The sequence below is a fragment of the Haliaeetus albicilla genome, chromosome 8 (genome assembly GCF_947461875.1).
Source record: "Haliaeetus albicilla chromosome 8, bHalAlb1.1, whole genome shotgun sequence".
Lineage (NCBI taxonomy): Eukaryota > Metazoa > Chordata > Aves > Accipitriformes > Accipitridae > Haliaeetus > Haliaeetus albicilla.
Genome location: NC_091490.1, coordinates 42,909,534 through 42,928,465, shown reverse-complemented (window position 1 = coordinate 42,928,465; position 18,932 = coordinate 42,909,534). Strand labels below are relative to the sequence as shown.

The 18,932-nt window shown below is 62.9% G+C and overlaps 1 protein-coding gene and 1 long non-coding RNA gene across 3 annotated transcripts; one reads left to right on the top strand and one right to left on the bottom strand.

The window, feature by feature from the left end:
- Window positions 1–7,772: 7,772 nt before the first annotated feature.
- Window positions 7,773–15,213, bottom strand: TMEM59L (transmembrane protein 59 like). Of its 2 annotated transcripts, none has more exons than XM_069790416.1 (8): window positions 14,960–15,213; window positions 13,240–13,345; window positions 12,864–12,958; window positions 10,875–11,021; window positions 10,662–10,770; window positions 10,218–10,329; window positions 9,951–10,092; window positions 7,773–9,701 (listed from the first exon to the last, which is right to left on the bottom strand). In XM_069790416.1, exons 1-8 carry the CDS (start codon window positions 15,122–15,124, stop codon window positions 9,540–9,542), a joined length of 1,038 nt encoding a protein of 345 aa, XP_069646517.1. In that variant the 5' UTR covers window positions 15,125–15,213; the 3' UTR covers window positions 7,773–9,539. The 2 variants fall into 2 exon arrangements, with proteins under 2 accessions (XP_069646517.1, XP_069646518.1); XM_069790417.1 differs by having other exon boundaries at window positions 9,951–10,068; window positions 14,960–15,212.
- A 52-nt stretch (window positions 15,214–15,265) lies between these two features.
- LOC138686563 (uncharacterized) lies at window positions 15,266–17,928 on the top strand. Its single transcript, XR_011325915.1, has 2 exons — window positions 15,266–15,339; window positions 17,062–17,928. It is a non-coding gene; the product is annotated as an uncharacterized lncRNA (long non-coding RNA).
- Window positions 17,929–18,932: the final 1,004 nt, after the last annotated feature.

Genomic DNA, 18,932 nt, shown 5'->3' with positions numbered 1-18,932 from the left:
GTCTTCGACCAGCCCGGGACTGCAGAGACGACCCTGCTCCCCATCACCCTGGGGACAAAACTTCCCGCCACACCATCTGGACGATTTTATGGACCAAGTTTTATCACCATAAACGCTTTGTGCAAGAGCAACAGTACCCTCCAGAGGGTGCAGTCATGTCATCGGAGATCACAGCGTTCCGGATACGCCGTCTCGGTGCCAAAGATGCCTTCGCCGCCCCGCGTCCCCACACATGCTCGGCATCAGAGTCGCTCCCAGCTCTCCCCAAAGCGACCGGCGGAGATGAGGCCAAGCGTCGCGGGGTCCGTGTAATTTTTAAAGCCGGCGCGCATCTGGAGAGAGCGGACGGTCTAGAGGGCATTCCAGTCGTTAGTGGAAATCAGGAAATTATTCGTAGCGGTGGCTCTGCCAACGACCGGGGGTAAATTTCTTTGATTTCCCATGCCTCAGTGTCCACATCTGTATAAGGGAAAGGGGGAATTTGTACATGAGAATAAACGCACTTGGAAAGCCATGAAAATACTCTTTCAAGTCAGCCTGATGAAAACTTCATGTTCTGGAGCCCTCTGCTTCAAGGAGAGCAATCTGTTTCAGAGGCGAAGCTGTGTATTTTTCTTATTTAAACCTTCTAAATCTGCTGGAGCATTAAAAATATTTGGCATTTCCACAGCACATTTCATTCCCAGCTCCAAATGCGTTTTACAGACATTCATTAATTAAGCCTCGTAAAACCTTTGGGAGAAAGGGAAGCAGTACTTATTAATTTGCTATTTGTATTGCTGCAGCACACGGAGACCCCAGCCAGGACCTCGGGGCCCTGTTATTTTAGACCCGACCTACACAGAAGAGGAGATGTCAGCGCACCGAGGCACAGGGAGAGCGGGAGGAGGCGCGGGAGAGGCAGCGGATGAAAGTTAATGCCGTAAGTCATCGGCAGAGCCCGCAGCAGTCCGTCCCCGGTGTTTCACCACGATGCCCTTTCCGCTGGGCAGTGCTGCCTGCAAGACAGAGCTGTGGGAGAAAGTGTGGCTCCCACCCCACTTCTCCCCCCACCTTTCTGTTTTGTGTTTTGCTGGTGTTTGGGGGCTCCTGCCCCTCCTCACCAACCCCTCGTGCTTGTCCTGCTTCCTCAGACACCAGCTCTGCTTCATTTGATAGCTTCCACTTTCTCCTGGGGCCACTTTCTGTAGATTTAGCTTTGCGGCACACCCCGCTCTTTAAAAGGTTTAAAATAAACGCTTTCCCTTTATTATTTTTAGGTCCATATAGATATTTTAAGTGCCTCTATTTCGGTTCAATAAATACACAGCAATAAAGCAGCCTTGCTGACGGCTAGCCCAGCCGGGCTGCCCGCTCACTGCGGACCTCTCCATCCCAGGTGGGTCGGTGGATGGGAGCTGTGAACGTTACACCTCTGCTTCCCCTGCAGGAAAAACCAGGCTGTGCCGCATGCTGTAAATGCCTTTCACATGTTCCCCAGATCCCAGTTAAATTGAACCCCAGAAGGTCTCTCAAAGCATGAAAAATGCATTTATAAGATGCTGGAAGGAAGATGTATTCCATAACTACTCTGGTGACCAGGCGTGCTGACTTGTGTCATGTGGAGAAGGAACCAAAAGGGGGTATTTCTTGTTATTTCATACCGCTGATGGGATTTTATCTCTCACAGCAAATCCAGGAACTTTTTAGTTACCATTATTGTTTGATTTTATGGGCCATCTGATATTTATTTTTATTTCTATTCATTATTTGTTGAGTGCACTTAGCCCCTTCCCCAAGGAGCCTGCCTTACATCTAAGGTGATTTTTACAACCAGTGTTAGCACAGCATCTGAGCAACTCGCACAACTTTAATATATTTATCCTGCACACACAGTACGTCAAGGCGGTCCTGGTATTCCTACTGTGGAGAGCGGTGGTCTGCCCATAAAATCACAAGTCTAACTTACTGTGTTAAAAAAAAAAAGAAAAAAGAATAAACTCCAAACTATTTACATTCTTCTTCTTTCTGATCTTCATTTTAAGCCATCAGGATGTATTTGAGTTATATTTTCACTCCCCCCCCCCCCCCCTACAAAACACGAGGTCTAGCAATGTACCTTTTACTGTAAGCCAAGCTCTCGCATATCCCACGACTCCCACAGCTGGGGCTTTAAAATCTGCATCCAACATTGTGAGACTAATGACAAAATCATGAGCTGGCAGCGCTGCCTTTTCCTCCGACCTTTTCATTTCATCCTGCAAGCGCTCAGAAACAGGAATTCCTCGCAGCTCGCAGCACTATCGGTCCACGCAGTTTGTGTTGGGTGGAGGAGGCGGACAGCTGGCCTCAACGAGCTTTTTTTTCCAATTCTTGCTAGATTTTCCCCAGCACAACAAAGCCCCAACGTTCTTTTATTTGCTATTGTTATGGAGGAGTCTGCGAGTGACCTCCCTCTTGCTCCCTGCCTCCGCACAGCATCAGTGATGAATGCAGCTCCATCTCCTGCTTGTCATGCATGTCCTGAGGGTGCTGTGGGGCTTTTCTGTTGCCTGTGCTTCCGGCTGGTTTTATTCCCTCTTGATTTCTGGTAGACTGCTCTCTGCTAATCCCCATGTAATCCCAACAAACGTGTGAGCCCGGGGAGGGGTCGAGCATGCAGGCCGGGGTGCGTCTGCGTGCCGGCTCTCCAGATAAAGATGGGCCACGGCATCACGTGAGCTGGTCCTTCTCTCTCCCTTTTATTTTGCCCCATCAGGATACCCTGCCTGCATCTCCCCCCGCTCATGTTCGGGCTTGGAGATCTTTCAGCTCCCTGAGACGTTATTAGTCTCTCCTGGGAGGCTGGTGAAGGTGAGATGCTCCTTCCCCCCTTGAGCACCACCTGTGCAAATAACTCCATGGCTGAGACCAGCCACCAGCCCTGGGGGACGTGGGACCCCCAGTGATGCGGTGGTACATGAGCCCCCCAGGGCAGGATGAGGTCTGTAGGCTCCCACCCATCCTGGGGCACAGACCAGCCCTTCAGGTCCCCGATCTCCTGCTGCAGAGCCGAACCGACACAGCAGCTGCTGCCGAGGCTCCGGCATGGCACATCAGCCGAGCAGCATCCCCACTCTGCCGGGATGGAGACGACCCAGCTCTTTGGCCGGACTCCCACCCCCAGGCAGCATTACCCACCCCATGGAGCAGCGGTGCCATCTCATCCGGCATGGATAACGCACACCTGTGCATACGCCGGTGCTGGGAGGCGTAGGGATTGCTATGCCCTGCGCTGAAGAGTGAGCGGGAGGAGCAGGAGCGAGCGGGAAGCAGACAGCAGAGCCACGTGGGGTCTGGCTTGGGGGAAGGCCGAACACCTTTTTTTACGAATCTTGGGCTCCTTCCACTCCCACGCACGGCGGGGCGAGCTGACGCACATGGCACCCGCGGGAGCCGGCTCCCACGCCAGCTGGAGGCGTTGGCTGTCCCCAGTGCCGTTCGGCACCGGTGTGAGGCCACGATCCAGCAAATCCCTTCTGCACGTGCTGCAGTGTTAAGCACACGTGTCATCCCCGTGAAATCAGCAGGACGGCCCCAACGCCTGAAGGTGAGCAGGTGCTGCGCCGCGCCGCCGTGTCGGCACTTAAGGGAGCCCGATTCCCATCTGCCTGGCCAAACCGCAACCATACATCTCTGCTTTCCCTGACCAGCTTGGCTGAGCTCCTCACCTGGCAAAAGAACACACGGCAGCGAAAATAAACACGGAGGGAAGCGAAGCCCCTCATGGCCCGGCGAACGAGGTCTGCGTTCCAAGAAGTAATGAAGCCCAGGGAATGGAAAATGCATGTCACTTGGCGGCAGGCTGGATGCGCGCAGGCGCTCCATGCCGGCTGCCGAGAGGGTGCTTCGCCTCCACACGGCATCGCCACGGCACAGCAGCTGCGCCAGGTCCAGCCAGCGGCACCGTGCTGAACTCTGACATTTGAAGACGGAGAATAATTTGGCTTCCCCTTCCCCCCCCCCCACCCCGAGCGGTCCCTCGAGCCGGGCTGGAATGTGCGTGGTAGGGACAGAACCAATCCCATTAGCACGAGGAGATTGTTTTTCGTTTGGTTTTGTTGTTGTTGAATCACCCGTGGCTCTGCTTCTTTGGGGTAGGTCATAGGAAGGAGGACGGGGAGAGGAAACCCATGGATGTGTTTTCCCGGGTGGCCGTCTACGGCACGGCGCTCCCCTGCCAGCCCGGCTGCCTGATTTCGGCAGCACCGTGAGGTTTCCATCTTTGAAGGCCACACGAGCTTTGCTGCTGGCTCCAGGATGGTGCCCAGTGCGGTTCGAAGGAGCATTTGTAAGAACAAGGGCTCAGCTCCCATGCGTGGGGTCGGGAAGGTGCTGCAAGCCAGCGGTGCTGCCAGAGCTCGCTTTGAATCCTTGTCCAACTCCCCACCCCGCGCCCTTATCCTCGCTCCATCTCTGGATGGAGACTTAACCTCCGTTGAGCTTAAAGCTGAATTTACAGCTCTGTGTGTTGGTCAGAACAGCACCGGATTGCAACCATGTGCTAGCAGGAGCTGGGCCAGGGGCAGAGAGAGGCAGCTGGAGCAACTAGAAAATATCTTTTCCCCAGCTGAGATAGGAGCCCGGGCTCTTTTTCTGTCATCTTCAAAAGCCCTGCTCTGGCAGGCCCCAAAACCGCTGTTTCACCCTAATTTGTGCTTTCTCATGAAAGACCCTCATTCCTCCAACATGAGACAAGAATAAGAAACCTTCCCCCGGCTGTTTTGCATCCAGCGGCATCTCCCCGGGATGTGAGTGGGAAGGGGCGAAGGGGAGCGACGGGTGCAGACCCAGGTGAACCAACACCGTGTGCATTGCAAGTCGGGAAAATCGGACACAGATCATGAAAATGGGGGTTGGCACGCGTGTGTGCAAGGCAGGGGCATCTCGGAGTCCTTCCCCACTCTGCTGTCCCAGTCCTGGGCTTTCTGCCCTGTGCGGCATCCCTGGACCATGGACCCCAATTCTCTTCCCAAGCAGAGATGTCCCGGTGGGACACGGCACTGGGCTCTGGGCACCCGACAGTGGGATGAGGAGCTGCGAGAGCTCCCGAAATCTTCCTCGGCACGGGAGAGCGTGATGAGAAATAGGGGCGAACGACACCATTGGGAGCAGACGGCGAGAGGGGAGGGAAATCTGTGAGCAAATGCATTCACCGCGTGGCCCGGCTCCTCAGCTGGAGTGTGCGAGCGGCGGTGGAGCCGGGCCAGCTCCTGGCAGCTGAGATTTGCAGGGAGGGGGAAGAAAGGAGGGGGCATTTTCTGGAGGTGAAAACAGCAGCCCAACACAGACACAGAGAGAGCTGCCGGGTGGGGCTGCCGACCCCAACCACAGCCAGTGAAATCCCCACAACCCTCAGCACATCGCCGGCACAGAGGCCGAGCGACGGCATCTTACGAGCGGGGAGATGCTGCGGGGGTCCGTGGTGGAGGTGTGGGGGGCAGCTTGCTGGCCTCCCCCCACTTTTTGAAGCCGCTTCTTGCCGCAGCGTGGCTAACAGTCCCCACCTACCGGTCTGCGATTTCTTGCTGACCTGTGGCTGGACGCGCGGGAGGCGAGCGTGGGCGCGCAGATGGTCGCCGCGAGGACGCGACCCACCGTGGGCTCATGATCCCCCGTGCCCTTGCCGCCGGCCATGGGCTGGAGGGTGCGATTCCGCCGTGGGCTGGCTTGCCTGTTGCCGATGGGGCCACACACCATGAATTTTGCTTCCCCCCCTGAAAAAATAAAAAAGAGGGAGCGAGAAGGAAAAGGCGTCGGATGGAAAACACCCCGGCTGCCTGCTGGGGGGAGTGGAACCAGCTAATTTCATGCATCTCCTTCTTGTTAGAGTGGGGTCTCTCCTCACCTGCTCCTGGGCACAGTTTCCTGCACCCTGAGCCAGAAACGAGGAATCTGACTCCAGTTTAAAGGCGAGGAGCTTGTCCACGGTTTGTAGCCCGGCTCCCAGCCCAGGAGGGGACCCGCTCGGAGCCGCTGCCCGCGGCGGGCAGGGTTTACCAGCTGTCCGCACCGATCTTGTGCCTTGCCACTTCCCTCTGCACCAGCCCATAGCAGGGGGACGCAGAGAACCCTGTAGTTGGGGGTCTCACCCCCAGGCAGCACCATCCCGGGGTTTTCCTGTTCGCTCCTTCTTGCACCCAACCGCTGCTCCATCACCGCAGGGTGTCTGGGGGTGAGCGGCTGCCAGCACCCTTGCCCAGCCCATAACGGGGCTCAGCGTTAATGCCCTGGGCTATGGATGGAAAATGCCGGAGAAAGACACCCCCTGACACACCGTCTGGGGGGGCACTTGGTGGCTTGGCCCTGGCCGGGGGGCTCTTGTCTCTGGGTCATCAGCTTGCCCCTACCCCAAAGGCTGCTGAGCGCTGGGGTCCCATCTCTCAATCCTTCCCTCTTGTCCTGCCGGCCCCCAACACCCCTCTGCCCACCCTGGGACCCCGAGGCACCCAGCTGTCTGCTGAGGACACCGTGCAAGCCCCCAGATCCCATCGCCCGCGCAATACGGCCATGGTACACGTTCTACCTCCCGCGCCGACTCCGTACAGCCAGGGCTGCCCAGAGCATCCTCCACACGGCTCCCTGCCTGCTGCACAGGCAGGGCAGGCAGCGAGCAGAAAACACCCTCGCTCTCCTCTCTGTTCAGCGAGCTGAGCCCAGCCCGCAGAGCACAGCATCCCCCTCCGGCACCCGGCATTGCCGCACTGCATGGGGGTGACATCGAACCCCCCAATTTAGGGACTGGGGGGGCCGTGCTCCGGCAGCAAAGACTGCTGGCAAGGCAGCGAACCAAGCCCTGCATCCCCTTTGGAGATCCTTCTTCGGTTGCGACTCGTGTCGAGCACCCCAGCATCCCTCCACAGGGGTCGGGCAGCACCTCCTTGTCCCCAGCTCCGCACCCCAGAGAAAATAAGCAGCTGAGGCCAGCACCAGCCCCAATTCCTCAGGGGCCCCGTGCCACTGCTGGCTCCGAGGATGGGACCCCGCTGAGCTACTGAAGTGCTAAAAACGAGCCTCCAGGCCCTTGCGTGAGCTTTTGTGTCGTGCTTGGCATGGGGAGAGCTCGACTGCGGCGTGGACGCGGGCGCCACGCCAGGAAAAACACACGCCGCGGGGGAAAGGTGGGTGCATGCACACGCGAGCGCGTCCCAGCCCTCGAGCCTGGGCGGCCGCGGCGTGTTACGCTGACGTGTCACGCTGACGTGTCGCACGCGTGCACGGCCCGGTTTACGCTTTCCCTCCTTGAAATGGGCACCCAGGTGCCGGCAGGCAATTTTCAGTGGGAAAAGCCCTCGCTCCCCAGTGCTTCTTTATACCCATGCGTGAGGACATGCATGCAGTCCTCCCCACCACCGTGTCTCAGCCTCCTCCTCCTCACGGCTGACGGGTGGACGTGTTGGCGTGCATGGCCCCCTGCCCATCCCGCACCCTCCAGCACCCACCGAGCCCACCCACCCCACGGGCGTTGGTACCAGCTCCCCGGGGAACACAGCATCTCCTTTTACGCTTGATGCCGAATCTCTCGATCTGGCCAATCTGCCGGCCCCACAGCCTGCAGCGGAGAGGAGCAACGCTCCGTGTCAGTGCAAAACAGCCCAAGCAGGGGATTTCTCTCCAGTTTGCTGGAGGTTTCATCCTGGCTCGGCTTGCAAAGACGGGAACAGACCTGCGTCCTCCCACCAGCCCTGCACAGGGGCTCGAACCTGTTCCCCAGCTGGCGACGGGCACCCCGTGAAGCCACCGACTCGTCCGGGTCCGGTACAAACCTTTTATTTCCCCTCCGCCCGCACCGCCCAGCCAGCTTGGGGCTGGGTTTGCCCTTTGGAAGCGAAGCTGGGGGGGCCTCCGCAGCCACCCTCTCCCCCAAGCTCACGGCCCGGTGCGGTTGCACCCCGGGGATGGGGAGAGCTGCCGTGGCCGGGACAACACCACAGACTCCACCGAGCTTTACACTGAGCCGAGCGGCCAAAAAGCGACAACAAAAAGTGTACCCCAAAACGGACACAATACCCCCCCACCCCCTCCCCAACCCAGTTCCCCAAATCCAGATATGTTGCACGGTGAAAGTGATACGGAGCAGCACAAAACCTGTGGGGACGGGGACGAGAGCCCCCTCGCCCCACCACGCCACAGCCCCCCGAGACCGCTCAGCGCTGGGGAGCAGCCGGCACACGGAGAGAGCCTAAAAACCCAAGGGTGGGGAGTCGCGGGTAATAAGTTAATCTGTACAGACGTGTTAGGTAGACGCGGGGATGGCAGGGACTGCTGCCGCCGAGCCGTCCCTCCCAAGTGCAGGGGTGTCCCCATGGGGCACCAGGGGCTGATGAACCACATGCCGGTGCAAATCAAACCACGAAATGATGCACGAAGTCAAGTGATGGAGAACGGCGGGGAGATGGGGAGATGCCTCGGCTCGCACCGAGCCCGGCTGTGGGAGCAGAGCCCTGCGGAGCAGAGGGAGGGAAGGGGACCCCTCCGTGCCGAGGCGCTGTGCCGGGGCGAGCCGAGGAGGTCCCCGCTTGACCAGGAGACCCCAGGACTAGCCCCCTGCTTCCAGGGCAGTGCTGTGAGCCAGGGAACCTGGAGGCCGGCTGCCACTAGGTCCTGCCATCGGCTACAGCCCTGCAGGCTGAGCTGCTGCCGGCATCGGGCAGGGATGCCGAGCCCAGGACGGAGGCATCCCGGCAGCTCACACCTCCTGCCTGAGCTCAGACGTGCCACAGCAGCACGAGGCAGGAAAACGTCGCCTCGTCCCCTGCTCAGTCCCACCAGCGACCCGTCATCGGCATTGGGGCCAGCCGCCCCAAAGGCATCAGGGAGGGGAAGGAGCCACCCTGGGGCCCCTCCGCAGCTCCGGGAAGGGGCCGGCTGGGTCCTCGCGTGGGCATGGAGGCGGCAAGATCCGCTCCTCTCTCCGGCTGCCAACGCCAAATCCATTCGCCACGTTTCGGCTCCCCAAGGCAATCGGCTCCGGCCGGCGGAAGGGAGTTCCCAGGGCTGGAGACGGCGCCTTGGAGGCTCAGCCCAAGGTGGGAGGCCGGGGATGTGCCGAGCCAAAGCCCAGAACGCTGCAGACACTCTCCATCCCCCACCGCAGCCGGCTCCCTCCTGCCCAGTGCTGGACCCATGCCCGGAGGGCTGCGGGGCCCCGGGGGCTCCGGTCGGGAAGAGACGGACCGCCCCGCTACGAGGACGGGCTCCCCCCGGCCTCCCCGCTCTGGCAGCTCCTCTCTTGGCTCTCGAGCACTGGAAACCAAGATCCCAGCAAACAGCACATCTACAGAGGAGGCAAAGCCGCTGCCCGGCTCCTGGGAGCCTCCTCTGCAGCGGCCATCCCTGGGGAGGAGAGCGGGACCGAGCCAGATCGTACCCCCGGTCCCCCCACCATGCCAGAGCCAGAGATGCCCCTCCAGGAGCCGGGGACACGGGGGAGCTGGAGGGACCACAGAATGGGACCGGGGACGATGTCCTGGGGATGGAAACAGGGAGGTGATGTGGTGGTGATGGGAAGGGTGGGAGCACTACAGGATGGTCTTGCCCAGGTCGACCTTGAGGGGCAGCGGCCCCACGTCCTCGCCACCGTGCGTGGGGCACAGGGTGACGGCGATGACGGGCGGCAGGGGGAAAGCGCCAGGGCCATCCAGGTCTTCCAGGTACTCCTTGTCTCCGTTGATGCTCAGAGGCTGAAAGAGAGGCAGAGGGGACAGGACCCCGTTGTCCCCAGACCGGGAACACCACGGGGCTGGCTGGGGACGTACAGCACGGCATGGACGTGCCGGCGAGCCCAGCACGGTGGCCGGGGACCACAAACACTGTACGGCCACGTCTCAGCCCCGCCAAGGCTCACCCAGCTGTGATGGGGAGAGCCAGGGTGTCGGGGACCCCCATAGGACCCCCCCACCAGGCTGCGCTGAGCACCGCTCACCCCGTACCTGGGTCTTGACGTGCTGCTCAGGAGCAGTCACCAAACTGGCACAGCTCAGCCACAGCATCACCATGATGGAGAGGAAGAGGCAGGCAGCCAGGATCCAGCGAGGAAGGCCTGAGCGCCTGTAACACCCCACCACCCCCCGCCAAAGAAAAAGGACGAGTTTATGGCAGGGCACGAGGTGGGAATTGGGGGGTGGGAGAGCATCTGCTCCGCCGTATCCAGCAGGTCCAGGCCCCCCCAGGCACCCGCGCAGCCCCACTACACCTACTTGGACATGCAGCCGAGGAAGTCGTGCTCCGGCTGCGGGGGGTCCGGGTGCTGCACCTTGCCTTTGCCTCGTGGCTCCTTCACGGGGGGCTTCTCCCCTTTCACCCGGGGGCCTGGCAGGGGAGAGGCGATGCTGAGCCCGGGCACCCACTGTGGGCACGCCTGTCCTGCTCCCCATCCCCTTGCCCAGCACATGATGGGGTGCAGGGGTGCCGGGTGGTCCCCTCTCCCCCCAGGGACCCTCTGCCCGCTGCAGGGACGCAGAGGATCCCAGGAACTTCTTGGAGTGGGTCCCGAGTCCGGACCCTGCGGGTATGTGGGGTGTGGAAGCTAATCAGACCTGAGAAGCGGGTAATTTGTTAGCTCTGGAGAAATCGGATTAGAGCCAAGAGGGCTTGGAGGGTCCCGGCCCCTCACCCCACCGGCAGCCCAGACCCCCCCGCACCTGTGTGGGGCTGGGAGACGTGGGGGCTGGACCCCAGTCCCGGCCGCACCGGCCGCTCCGGCTGGGTCTCCAGTGCCTCGAGTACTGGATACTCCATCTCCGGCTGGGACTGATGGGTTGGCAGGGAAAGAGGGAGAAAGCAGTGAGCGGGGGGGTCCCCACCCCCTGCAGCAGAGTGGGGACGCGGGACACCCCCACCTGAAACACCCCCACCTGAAAGACCACGACTTTGCCATCATCTGCCTGCAGGTAGAAGGTCCAGGTGGAGGAGATGAAGCTCTGGGCAGAGCTGACGATGTCGTTGCAGAAGGTGGAGACCAAATCGAACATGGAGAACGACGGAGCCTTCAGCTCCAGGCTCTGCAAAGGAGCAAGGACATCGTGTCACCGCTGTCCCCTCGTCACCCACCCTGGCAGACAACATCCCACCCCGAGGACGTGACCGAGTTGAGCCAAACGCTCAGGTCTGGGGCTCAGCCTGCTTCTCCCAGGGATGGGGACGTGCGGGACCTGTGGTTCGGCCACGGGAGGTTCACCGAGCCCAGGGCTGCGGTCCCCAGGGCCATCACCCAGCCCCAGGGCCATCACCCAGCCCCTCAGCAGCCCTGAGCTCGCACCAGCTCTTTAAACAATAGGAGCGGAGCGGCCGAGATGCCGAGGGCGTTTCTCTCCTGGCAGCCTCTCCGTGCCCTGGATTCTTGGCCGTCGCGGCGGTTTGTTATTTTTAAAGCATCCCTGCTGGAATCCGCTTGGCTGCTCCCTGCCACTGGCTTCGAACATTTTCCGACAGCCCCTTGCACGGTCAAACCAGCAAACAGGAAATAAATAGGTCAGATTCTGTATCTAATTATTATGCTAAATCTGCTTTGCCTGCTTGTCTGGGAACCCGAAGGAAAAATGCTTTGGGTGGGTGAAGGGGGTGACGGCCCTCCCCGTCAGCCGGTTGCCCCCCGGTGCTCATCCCCGGCCTCGGAGAGGGGCTGGGAAATGGGATCAGACACTAGGAAGGTCTTAAAAACAGGCTGCAAAGCAATTTTTCGAAGGAGCCGTGGCTTTCTACAGCACAAATTCATCTTTGTCTGCACGTGTACAAAGCCAAAAGCCTCTACCTTGGGCCAAAGTCTAATTTAATTAATTGGGCAAAAGCTGAATTAATTAAATGTAGGAGGAAAAAGCGTTGCTAATTGCTGGGAAGGATAACAGATCAAAAGTGGGGGAATCTGCAACAATCGCCCGTCAGATCCTCTCGCCCTGGGAATTCGGCGTAATCGCCCTGCCTGGCCCAAATCTGCAGCAGCCTGGGTCGAGCCCAGTTAATCTGCTTTTTATGCTTCGGACGAAGCAGCGCAACAGGCCGGCAGCAGGCTCGTATCATCCCAGCAAGCCCACAGCACCCATCTGCAGGAGCACGTATAAGAGGGGATATAAAATAAAGCAAGATGCAGCGGGCATCCCACGGTGTGGGTTTTGCCAAGGAGCACGCGTGGTCCCAATCCGCCTTCGGAAAGCACGGGGGGAAACTGGGTCCTGGCGCTGGGACTTGCCGAACTGCGAGGCTGCTGGTGGGGACGGCCGGCGGGCAGCGAGGGGAGAGACGGAGCTGGGGAGGGATGGAGGGATGGATGGGCTGCACATGCGGGGTGTTAGAGCCTTCATCCCCAGGGAGAGGAGGGACTGGGCTGAGCTGCCGCAGGAGGAAGGGATTTTTCCTAAAGTGGGACCCAGGGGCCAAGCCACCACGTCCCAGCATCTCCCTGTGGTGTCCCGAGCAGGGGGTGGCCGGTGGGCTCAGCAGGGTCTCCATTGCATTGGCGTTGCGTGCTCTGCTCCGTAGCGGGACAAACTTTGGTCCCTGCCATGCCCAGGGTGACCAAGTCACCCCGTGTCCCCACACCGGGGGTCAGGTGAGGATTGAGGTGGCCGGAGAAGACACCCTGAGGGCAGCCCCACGGCTCCAGGCTCCTTGCGGAGCCGAATCCCTTCCCCGGCCGGTCCCCGGCAGTCCCGTGGGGTGATGGCACAGGGACGGAGCAGCCGAGGCACCCCGGGGCGAGGGACACATCCAGCCCCTGCTGCCCACAGACCCTTTGGGGAAGGAGCCAGATGCAGGGACAGGGTAGAGCCACTGCCGGTGGCACCAGGGACAGGTTGGGCAGGTTAAGGGGGGGGGAACGGGAGGTCCCCATCTCCCTGGACCCTCACCTTCTCCTTCCTGCTCTCCACCTCGGGCAGCTGCTTGCGGCACCCCGTCACGCAGCCAAACTGCTCCTCTGCGTTGCTGTAGGCTTCGGTGCATGCTGCAAGGTGGGGGGGGGGGTCAGATTTAGGGGGTGCTCAATCCCCCAGATGAGCCCCTCATCCCTAGGACCCCCCTAATCCCTCCCGATTTACACCCAGTGGGTGCAAATCTGCACCCCGCTTGGTTTGCAGCAAGGTCCTGGGGGCACAGCGTGGGGCCGAGCGGAGGCAGGATGCTCGGGGAGGGTGGAAGGTGTCATGGTGATGCTGGCGGTATATGGGGGACCCCCCCGGGATGGTGTTTGGGGGAACCGGGGCCACTCGGCCGCCGGCTCCTCACCTGCTTCACACTCAGCTCGGGTTGTGTTCAGCTCGGCGCTCGCATCCACGAAGTGACAGATGGAGAACAGCCGGCAGCCCCGGTAACAGGCGTTGAGAACAGCATCCTGCAGGGAGGAGGAGGAGGCGAGCGTGGAGCTGGCACCAAGCTCAGCCTGGTGGCTGCGCCGGACCCCCACCGCAGCCTCCCCCCCACCCCTGCACCCAGTTGGGGGGTACCAGGCAGCACCACCCTCCCGCAGGACCACGGCCGGGGGCTGGCACCCCAAACCCGGGGGCGATGGCATCCCCAGGGGGAGGGAGAGCTGCCTTTTCCCCCCCCCCCAGTTTGCACCTGATGGTGGGGTTGGCACGTGGCCTCGTCCCCATTGAGGACGTGGCAGGACCCCCCCATCTCTGTCGGGGTGCTTGGCGCTGGGTGGGCACCAGCATGCACTGGAGGGGGTGTGTGTGGGGGGGTGCATGCATTGGGGACACCGGGAACGCACCCGGGGGGGGGCACCGAGCCTACGCAGGGGGTCACCGCGTGCATCTGCACGTGCAGGCTGGGGGAAAGCGGATGCACCCACCCACGGGGGTCCGTGCACCCGTGGGGGAGTGCGGGCAGGGCTGGGTGCCGGCAGGGAGGCAGCTCGAGCCCAGATGGGAAAACAACTCCATCCCCGCTCCGGCAGCGGAGGCCGCGTGGGCTCCTGCCAAGGCGCTGGCCTAGATACGGCCCTGCCACCGCGGGGGCTCGGGGACGGTCCCGGGTGCCAGCACGCGGCCCCCGGCATGGCACGGCTACGGCATCTCCGATCCGGGGCTTTCCGTGATGCTCTGGGTCCGGCAACCCAGCGCTTGGCTCCATCTCAATCCCCGCTGCCGTGGCTCGGTGCTGGCCCACCGTGCCGCCACGGTGTCACCCGCTTGCCCCGGTCCCGCTGGCCCTGTGCCACCCGGTGCTCCCGGGGACGGCTCTGCCATGCCACTGGTGATGGGGAGCGGGGCCTCACCGGTGGCACCCCCAACCCGGAGCAGCTGCCGCTGCCGAGGTGGCATGGGTGAGACCCGGGGGGGCACCCCAAAGCCGGGATGGGCGAAACCACTGCGGGCACCCCAAACCAGGGTGGATGCCCTCACCGGGGGCACCCCAAAGCCAGCACTAGAGGAGACCACCGGGGCTCCCATGGTGCCCCCCATGGTGCTCCCAGTGCCCCCACGGTGCTCCCAGTGCCCCCCATGGTGGTCCTGATGCCTCCGTGGTGCTCCTGGTGCCCCCACAGTGCTCCCAGTGCCCCTACGGTGCTCCCAGTGCCCCCCATGGTGCTCCCCATGCCTCCACGGTGCTCCCAGTGCCCCCCAGGTTGCTCCCAATGCCCCCACGCTGCTCCCAGTGCCCCCCACGCTGCTCCCAGTGCCCCCCCCCAGCGCTCCCCATGGGGCTGGCCCACTGTGGGGGCCTGTACAGCAGCGATGCCCATGCGGGGCGGGCTGGTGCCCCCCAGGGTTCCCCCCGCATCCCCCGATACTCCCAGTTTCCCCCAGTCCCCCCTTGATACCCCGCGATGCTCCCAGTTTCCCCAGTCCCCCCTTGATACCCCGCGACGCTCCCAGTTTCCCCGCTTTCCCCTCGATGCTGCCCGATGCTCCCAGTGCCCCTACTCCTCCCCATGCTCCCAGTACCCCCCAGTACCCCCCCCCTTCGCCGCTCCCAGTGCCACCCCCCCCCCCCGACTCACGGCGGCGGTCCGGCGGGGCAGGCTGCGGCCGCACTGCCCGCGGCAACCGGCGGTGTCTCCCAGCTGGGGCGAGAAAGGATCGGGAACGGCGACCACGGCGGCGGCGGTGGCGACCGCCACAGCCAGGCCGAGGACCAGTAAGGCCCGGTACCGGTGGGCCGCCATGGCGGGAGCGGAACGGAGCGCACCCACCGCCGCCGCCGTTGCCGCCGTTGCCGGCTCCGCCGTGACGCGCCGGGCGGGGGCGGCCGGGAGGGACCGGGTGGGGGGGGGAGAAGGAGAAGAGAGCCGGGGAGGGGGGGGGGGCGGGGGGAACCGCCGCAGCCTGCCGCAGCTCCGCCGGCACCGGCACCGGCAACCCCCGGGGGTGGTACCGGCGGGTAGAGCGGAGCGGGGATGCTGGGGGCGGGGGGGGGGGGTTTGGGCACCGGGGGAGGATGGAGGGGGGGGGTGTCTGGGGACCGGGAGGTGCTCGGACACCGGGGGGGGGACGGGTATCAGGGGATGAAGGGGTACGCCGGGATGCGGGAGAGTGAGGGGGGCTGGGGACCGGGGGATGCAGGGGTACCCCGGGATGCGGGAGGATGCGGGGGGGGCTGGGGACCGGGGGGTGCTCAGGCACCGGGGGATGCACGGGCATTGGGGGATGTAGGGGTACCCCAGGATGGGGGAGAATGGGGGGGGGTCTAGGGACCGGGGGATGAAGGGGTACCCCGGGATGCGGGAGGATGCGGGGGGGGCTGGGGACCGGGAGGTGCTCGGGCACCGGGGGGTGCTCAGGCACCGGGGGATGCACGGGCATTGGGGGATGTAGGGGTACCCCAGGATGGGGGAGAATGGGGGGGGGTCTGGGGACCGGGGGATGTAGGGTTACCCCGAGATGTGGGAGAATGGGGGGGGGTCTGGGGACCGGGGGATGCATGGAGGTTGGGGGATGCACGGGCATCAGGGGATGTAGGGGTACCCTGGGATGGGGGAGAATGGGGGGGGGTGTCTGGGGACCGGGGGAAGCAGGGGGACCCCGGGATGCAGGAGGATGCGGGGGCGTCTGGGGACCAGGAGGTGCTCGGGCACCGGGGGGTGCCAGGGGACCAGGGGATGTAGGGGTACCCCGGGATGCGGGAGAATGGGGGGGGGTCTGGGGACCGGGAGGTGCTTGGGCACTGGGGGATGCCAGGGGACCAGGGGATGCACAGGGACCACGAAGGTGTGGGGGGAGCAGGGGCTGTAGGGGGGCACTGGGGGATGCGGGGGGACCGGGGGATGCGCAGGGATCAGAGGGACACAGCAGGACTGGGGGATGCGGAAGGATGGGGGGAGCAGCGGGACTGGGGGCCACACTGACACCAGCAGCACAGAGGGACTGGGGAAAGCGGGGGGACTGGGAGGGGGGGATGTGGAGAGCGGGGGGCACATTGGCACTGGCGGCACACAGAGAGAGGGGTGCAGAGGGACGGGGCTGCCCTGGCGCTGGGAGCACAAGCAGCACCGGACCCTCACTGACCCCCTAGCCAGCACCCCCATAGGGACCCTCGTGCCCCTTGTCCCCAACCAGCGTTCGACCCAGGCGTGCCAGCCCCCCCCAGCAGCCCTCGGGTCCTCTCCCCGGGTCACCTTCGTGCATCCCACCCCGCACCCCGGCTCCGCAGGGCCCCTTCCCAACCAGGGCGCTGGGCTCTCCCTGACACCCCAGATTTACAGCTTTGATTTCCCAGGGTTTAAAAGACATAAAAGGCGCAGGCTTGGCCCCGCGCTCGCCGCTGCCCTGCCCATTAGCCTTATTTATGGCAGCACCCCAAAGCGGGCCAGGGGGGAGGAGGAAGAGGAGGAGGAGGGCTGGGGGCTTCGCTAACCTCCAGCCCTAATAGGGAACACATGGCAGGACCCCGGCACAGGGAAGGGGGGGGTCTCCCGGTCCCAGCTCAGGGTTGAGGGGGGGGCTCCACACCCTGGGGCAAGGGGAGAGGGTTGGAGGTGGCCGAATCCCCTCAGGGACGGCTGGGGGAGCGCAGCCCCATGCCCCCCCCCCCGGGAGCAGGGAGTGGGGCCTCTCCTCGCCCCGCTGCGCTCCGCCAACTTATTCATCTTGTTAATCAAACCAGGGCCGGGAGAAAATGTGCTCCGGCCGGGCTGGCGGGGCTGCCAGGTCGGCTTCGTTCCCCCCTTCCCCCTCCTGGAGCCCGTCCAGCCCCTCGGCCTCGTGTCCGGCACCGGTGACTAATGGCCAAGTAAATGGGATAGATTGGGGGCTGTCACCATAAATCACGGCGCTGCGCTGCAGGTGAGGTTTCCAGCGGCCGGGAGGGACAGAGCCGGAGCCGAGACCCCCAGAGGGACCAAAAACCACCGGATCGAGTGCCGGGAGAGCCGGGAGCACCGTGCCCTTGGCTGAGTGGGCTGGTGGGCAACGGTCCCACCGCACCTGCCTGCACTACGCCTGGCGCCGGCCCATGCTCCATCCACTCACCTTTTAATAGAAAAAACCCTTTCCCAGGCAATAATATTCGAGTTGGCAAATATTTACCGCCCTCCCTCCTCCCCTCGCCAGGAACACTCGATGCCTTTTGCATTTATCACTACTGACCTACATTTTTTTTTTCTGGAGCCTTTTGTGAAGCCGCTGGCTCCCCCCACGCTGGCCGGCGCGTCCTCGTCGTCCCCCCGTGGCCCGGGGACCCATCACCCCGTGTCCCAACCCCACAGAGCCCATCCCTTGTGCTCAAGCACCCCCTCGACATCAACGGCATTTTTTTCCCCTCTCTAGAGATCGGCAAACTCTGCGGCGGGACTTTTTGTGCTTCCCAAAGCAAACAGAGGTGGGAAGGTGCGGCCGCCCCGCTGCGAGGGATGCTCTTGAGCGAAGGGGTTGTGCTGGGGGGGTGGCAGGGAAGGGGTTAAGCGGGTTATAAATTACCCATGGATGTGGAAATGTGACTGAGAGGAATATAAAGAAAACTCTGACTGCTGGATTCTTTGCATTTCTAGCCTCTTTATTTTTCCCCCAGGTCACTTTAAAAGGATGCAGGCAGTCAGAGGCAGCTCCGCTGCGCCTCTCCTCCTGCTTTTTCTGGGGGTTTGGGTTTTTTTTGTTGTTTGTTTTTTACACCCTGGCCCTTGAGCCAGATGCTGTCTCTGTCCAAGGACTTTATGGAGCGAGCTCTGGCTGGGAAATCAAGTAATTAGATTAATTCAGGGTAGATGTGCTGGGCCTGGCCCCGGTGACACATGATGGAGGGCTGGCAGGAAGGTGACGGCTGGTGGGAAGCTGGACCGAGGATGCTCAGCCCGGGTTTGGGGACATCACCGCTCCGGGGGGCCTGGATCTGTCTGGGGGGGGTCACATCCCACCCGGGCAGAGCAGGGAGCTCACGGCCGTGTGGGCTCCACCGTTTGGGAGCTGGGCCCCATGGCCAGATCCTGCACCGCAACAGGGCAAAGAGGCCCTGGGAACGGAGCCACGCCGGGGGGGGCAGCCGGACCACGCCAGCCCCACGGGATCACCACGCTGACGCCGACAGCTGGGTCCGGGGGTCAGATGGGGGTGCCGGGCCGGATCCTGCCTCCCGGCCGGTGCCTGCAAGCGCGGCGGCTGGTGGGCAGGAGGGAGCAGCCCTTTAAAGGTCACTGTCAAAGGGCAGCGCTGACCACATCTGCCCCCCACGCTGACTCAGAAAAACGGGAGAGCGGTTCTGTCATCGCCGGCTGCTCCCCAGCGTTGCCACCGGCCAGATCCTGACACCGCCCCGGCAACTGCCCGGGTTTGGGGACCCACCGGCACGGCAGGGCTCGCTCAGGGCTGGCTCTGTGTCGTCCCCCCAACCCTGTCCCCATCCCACAGAATCAGGTCTGGATTCTGCTGTGGGTCGGGGAGGGCGAACGTCCCCGAGCCACCTGGGGTGACACCCCGGACACGTCCCAGGTGACACCAGTGGGCACCAACGCTCCCCTCTCCTCCCGACACCACCGTCCCCCC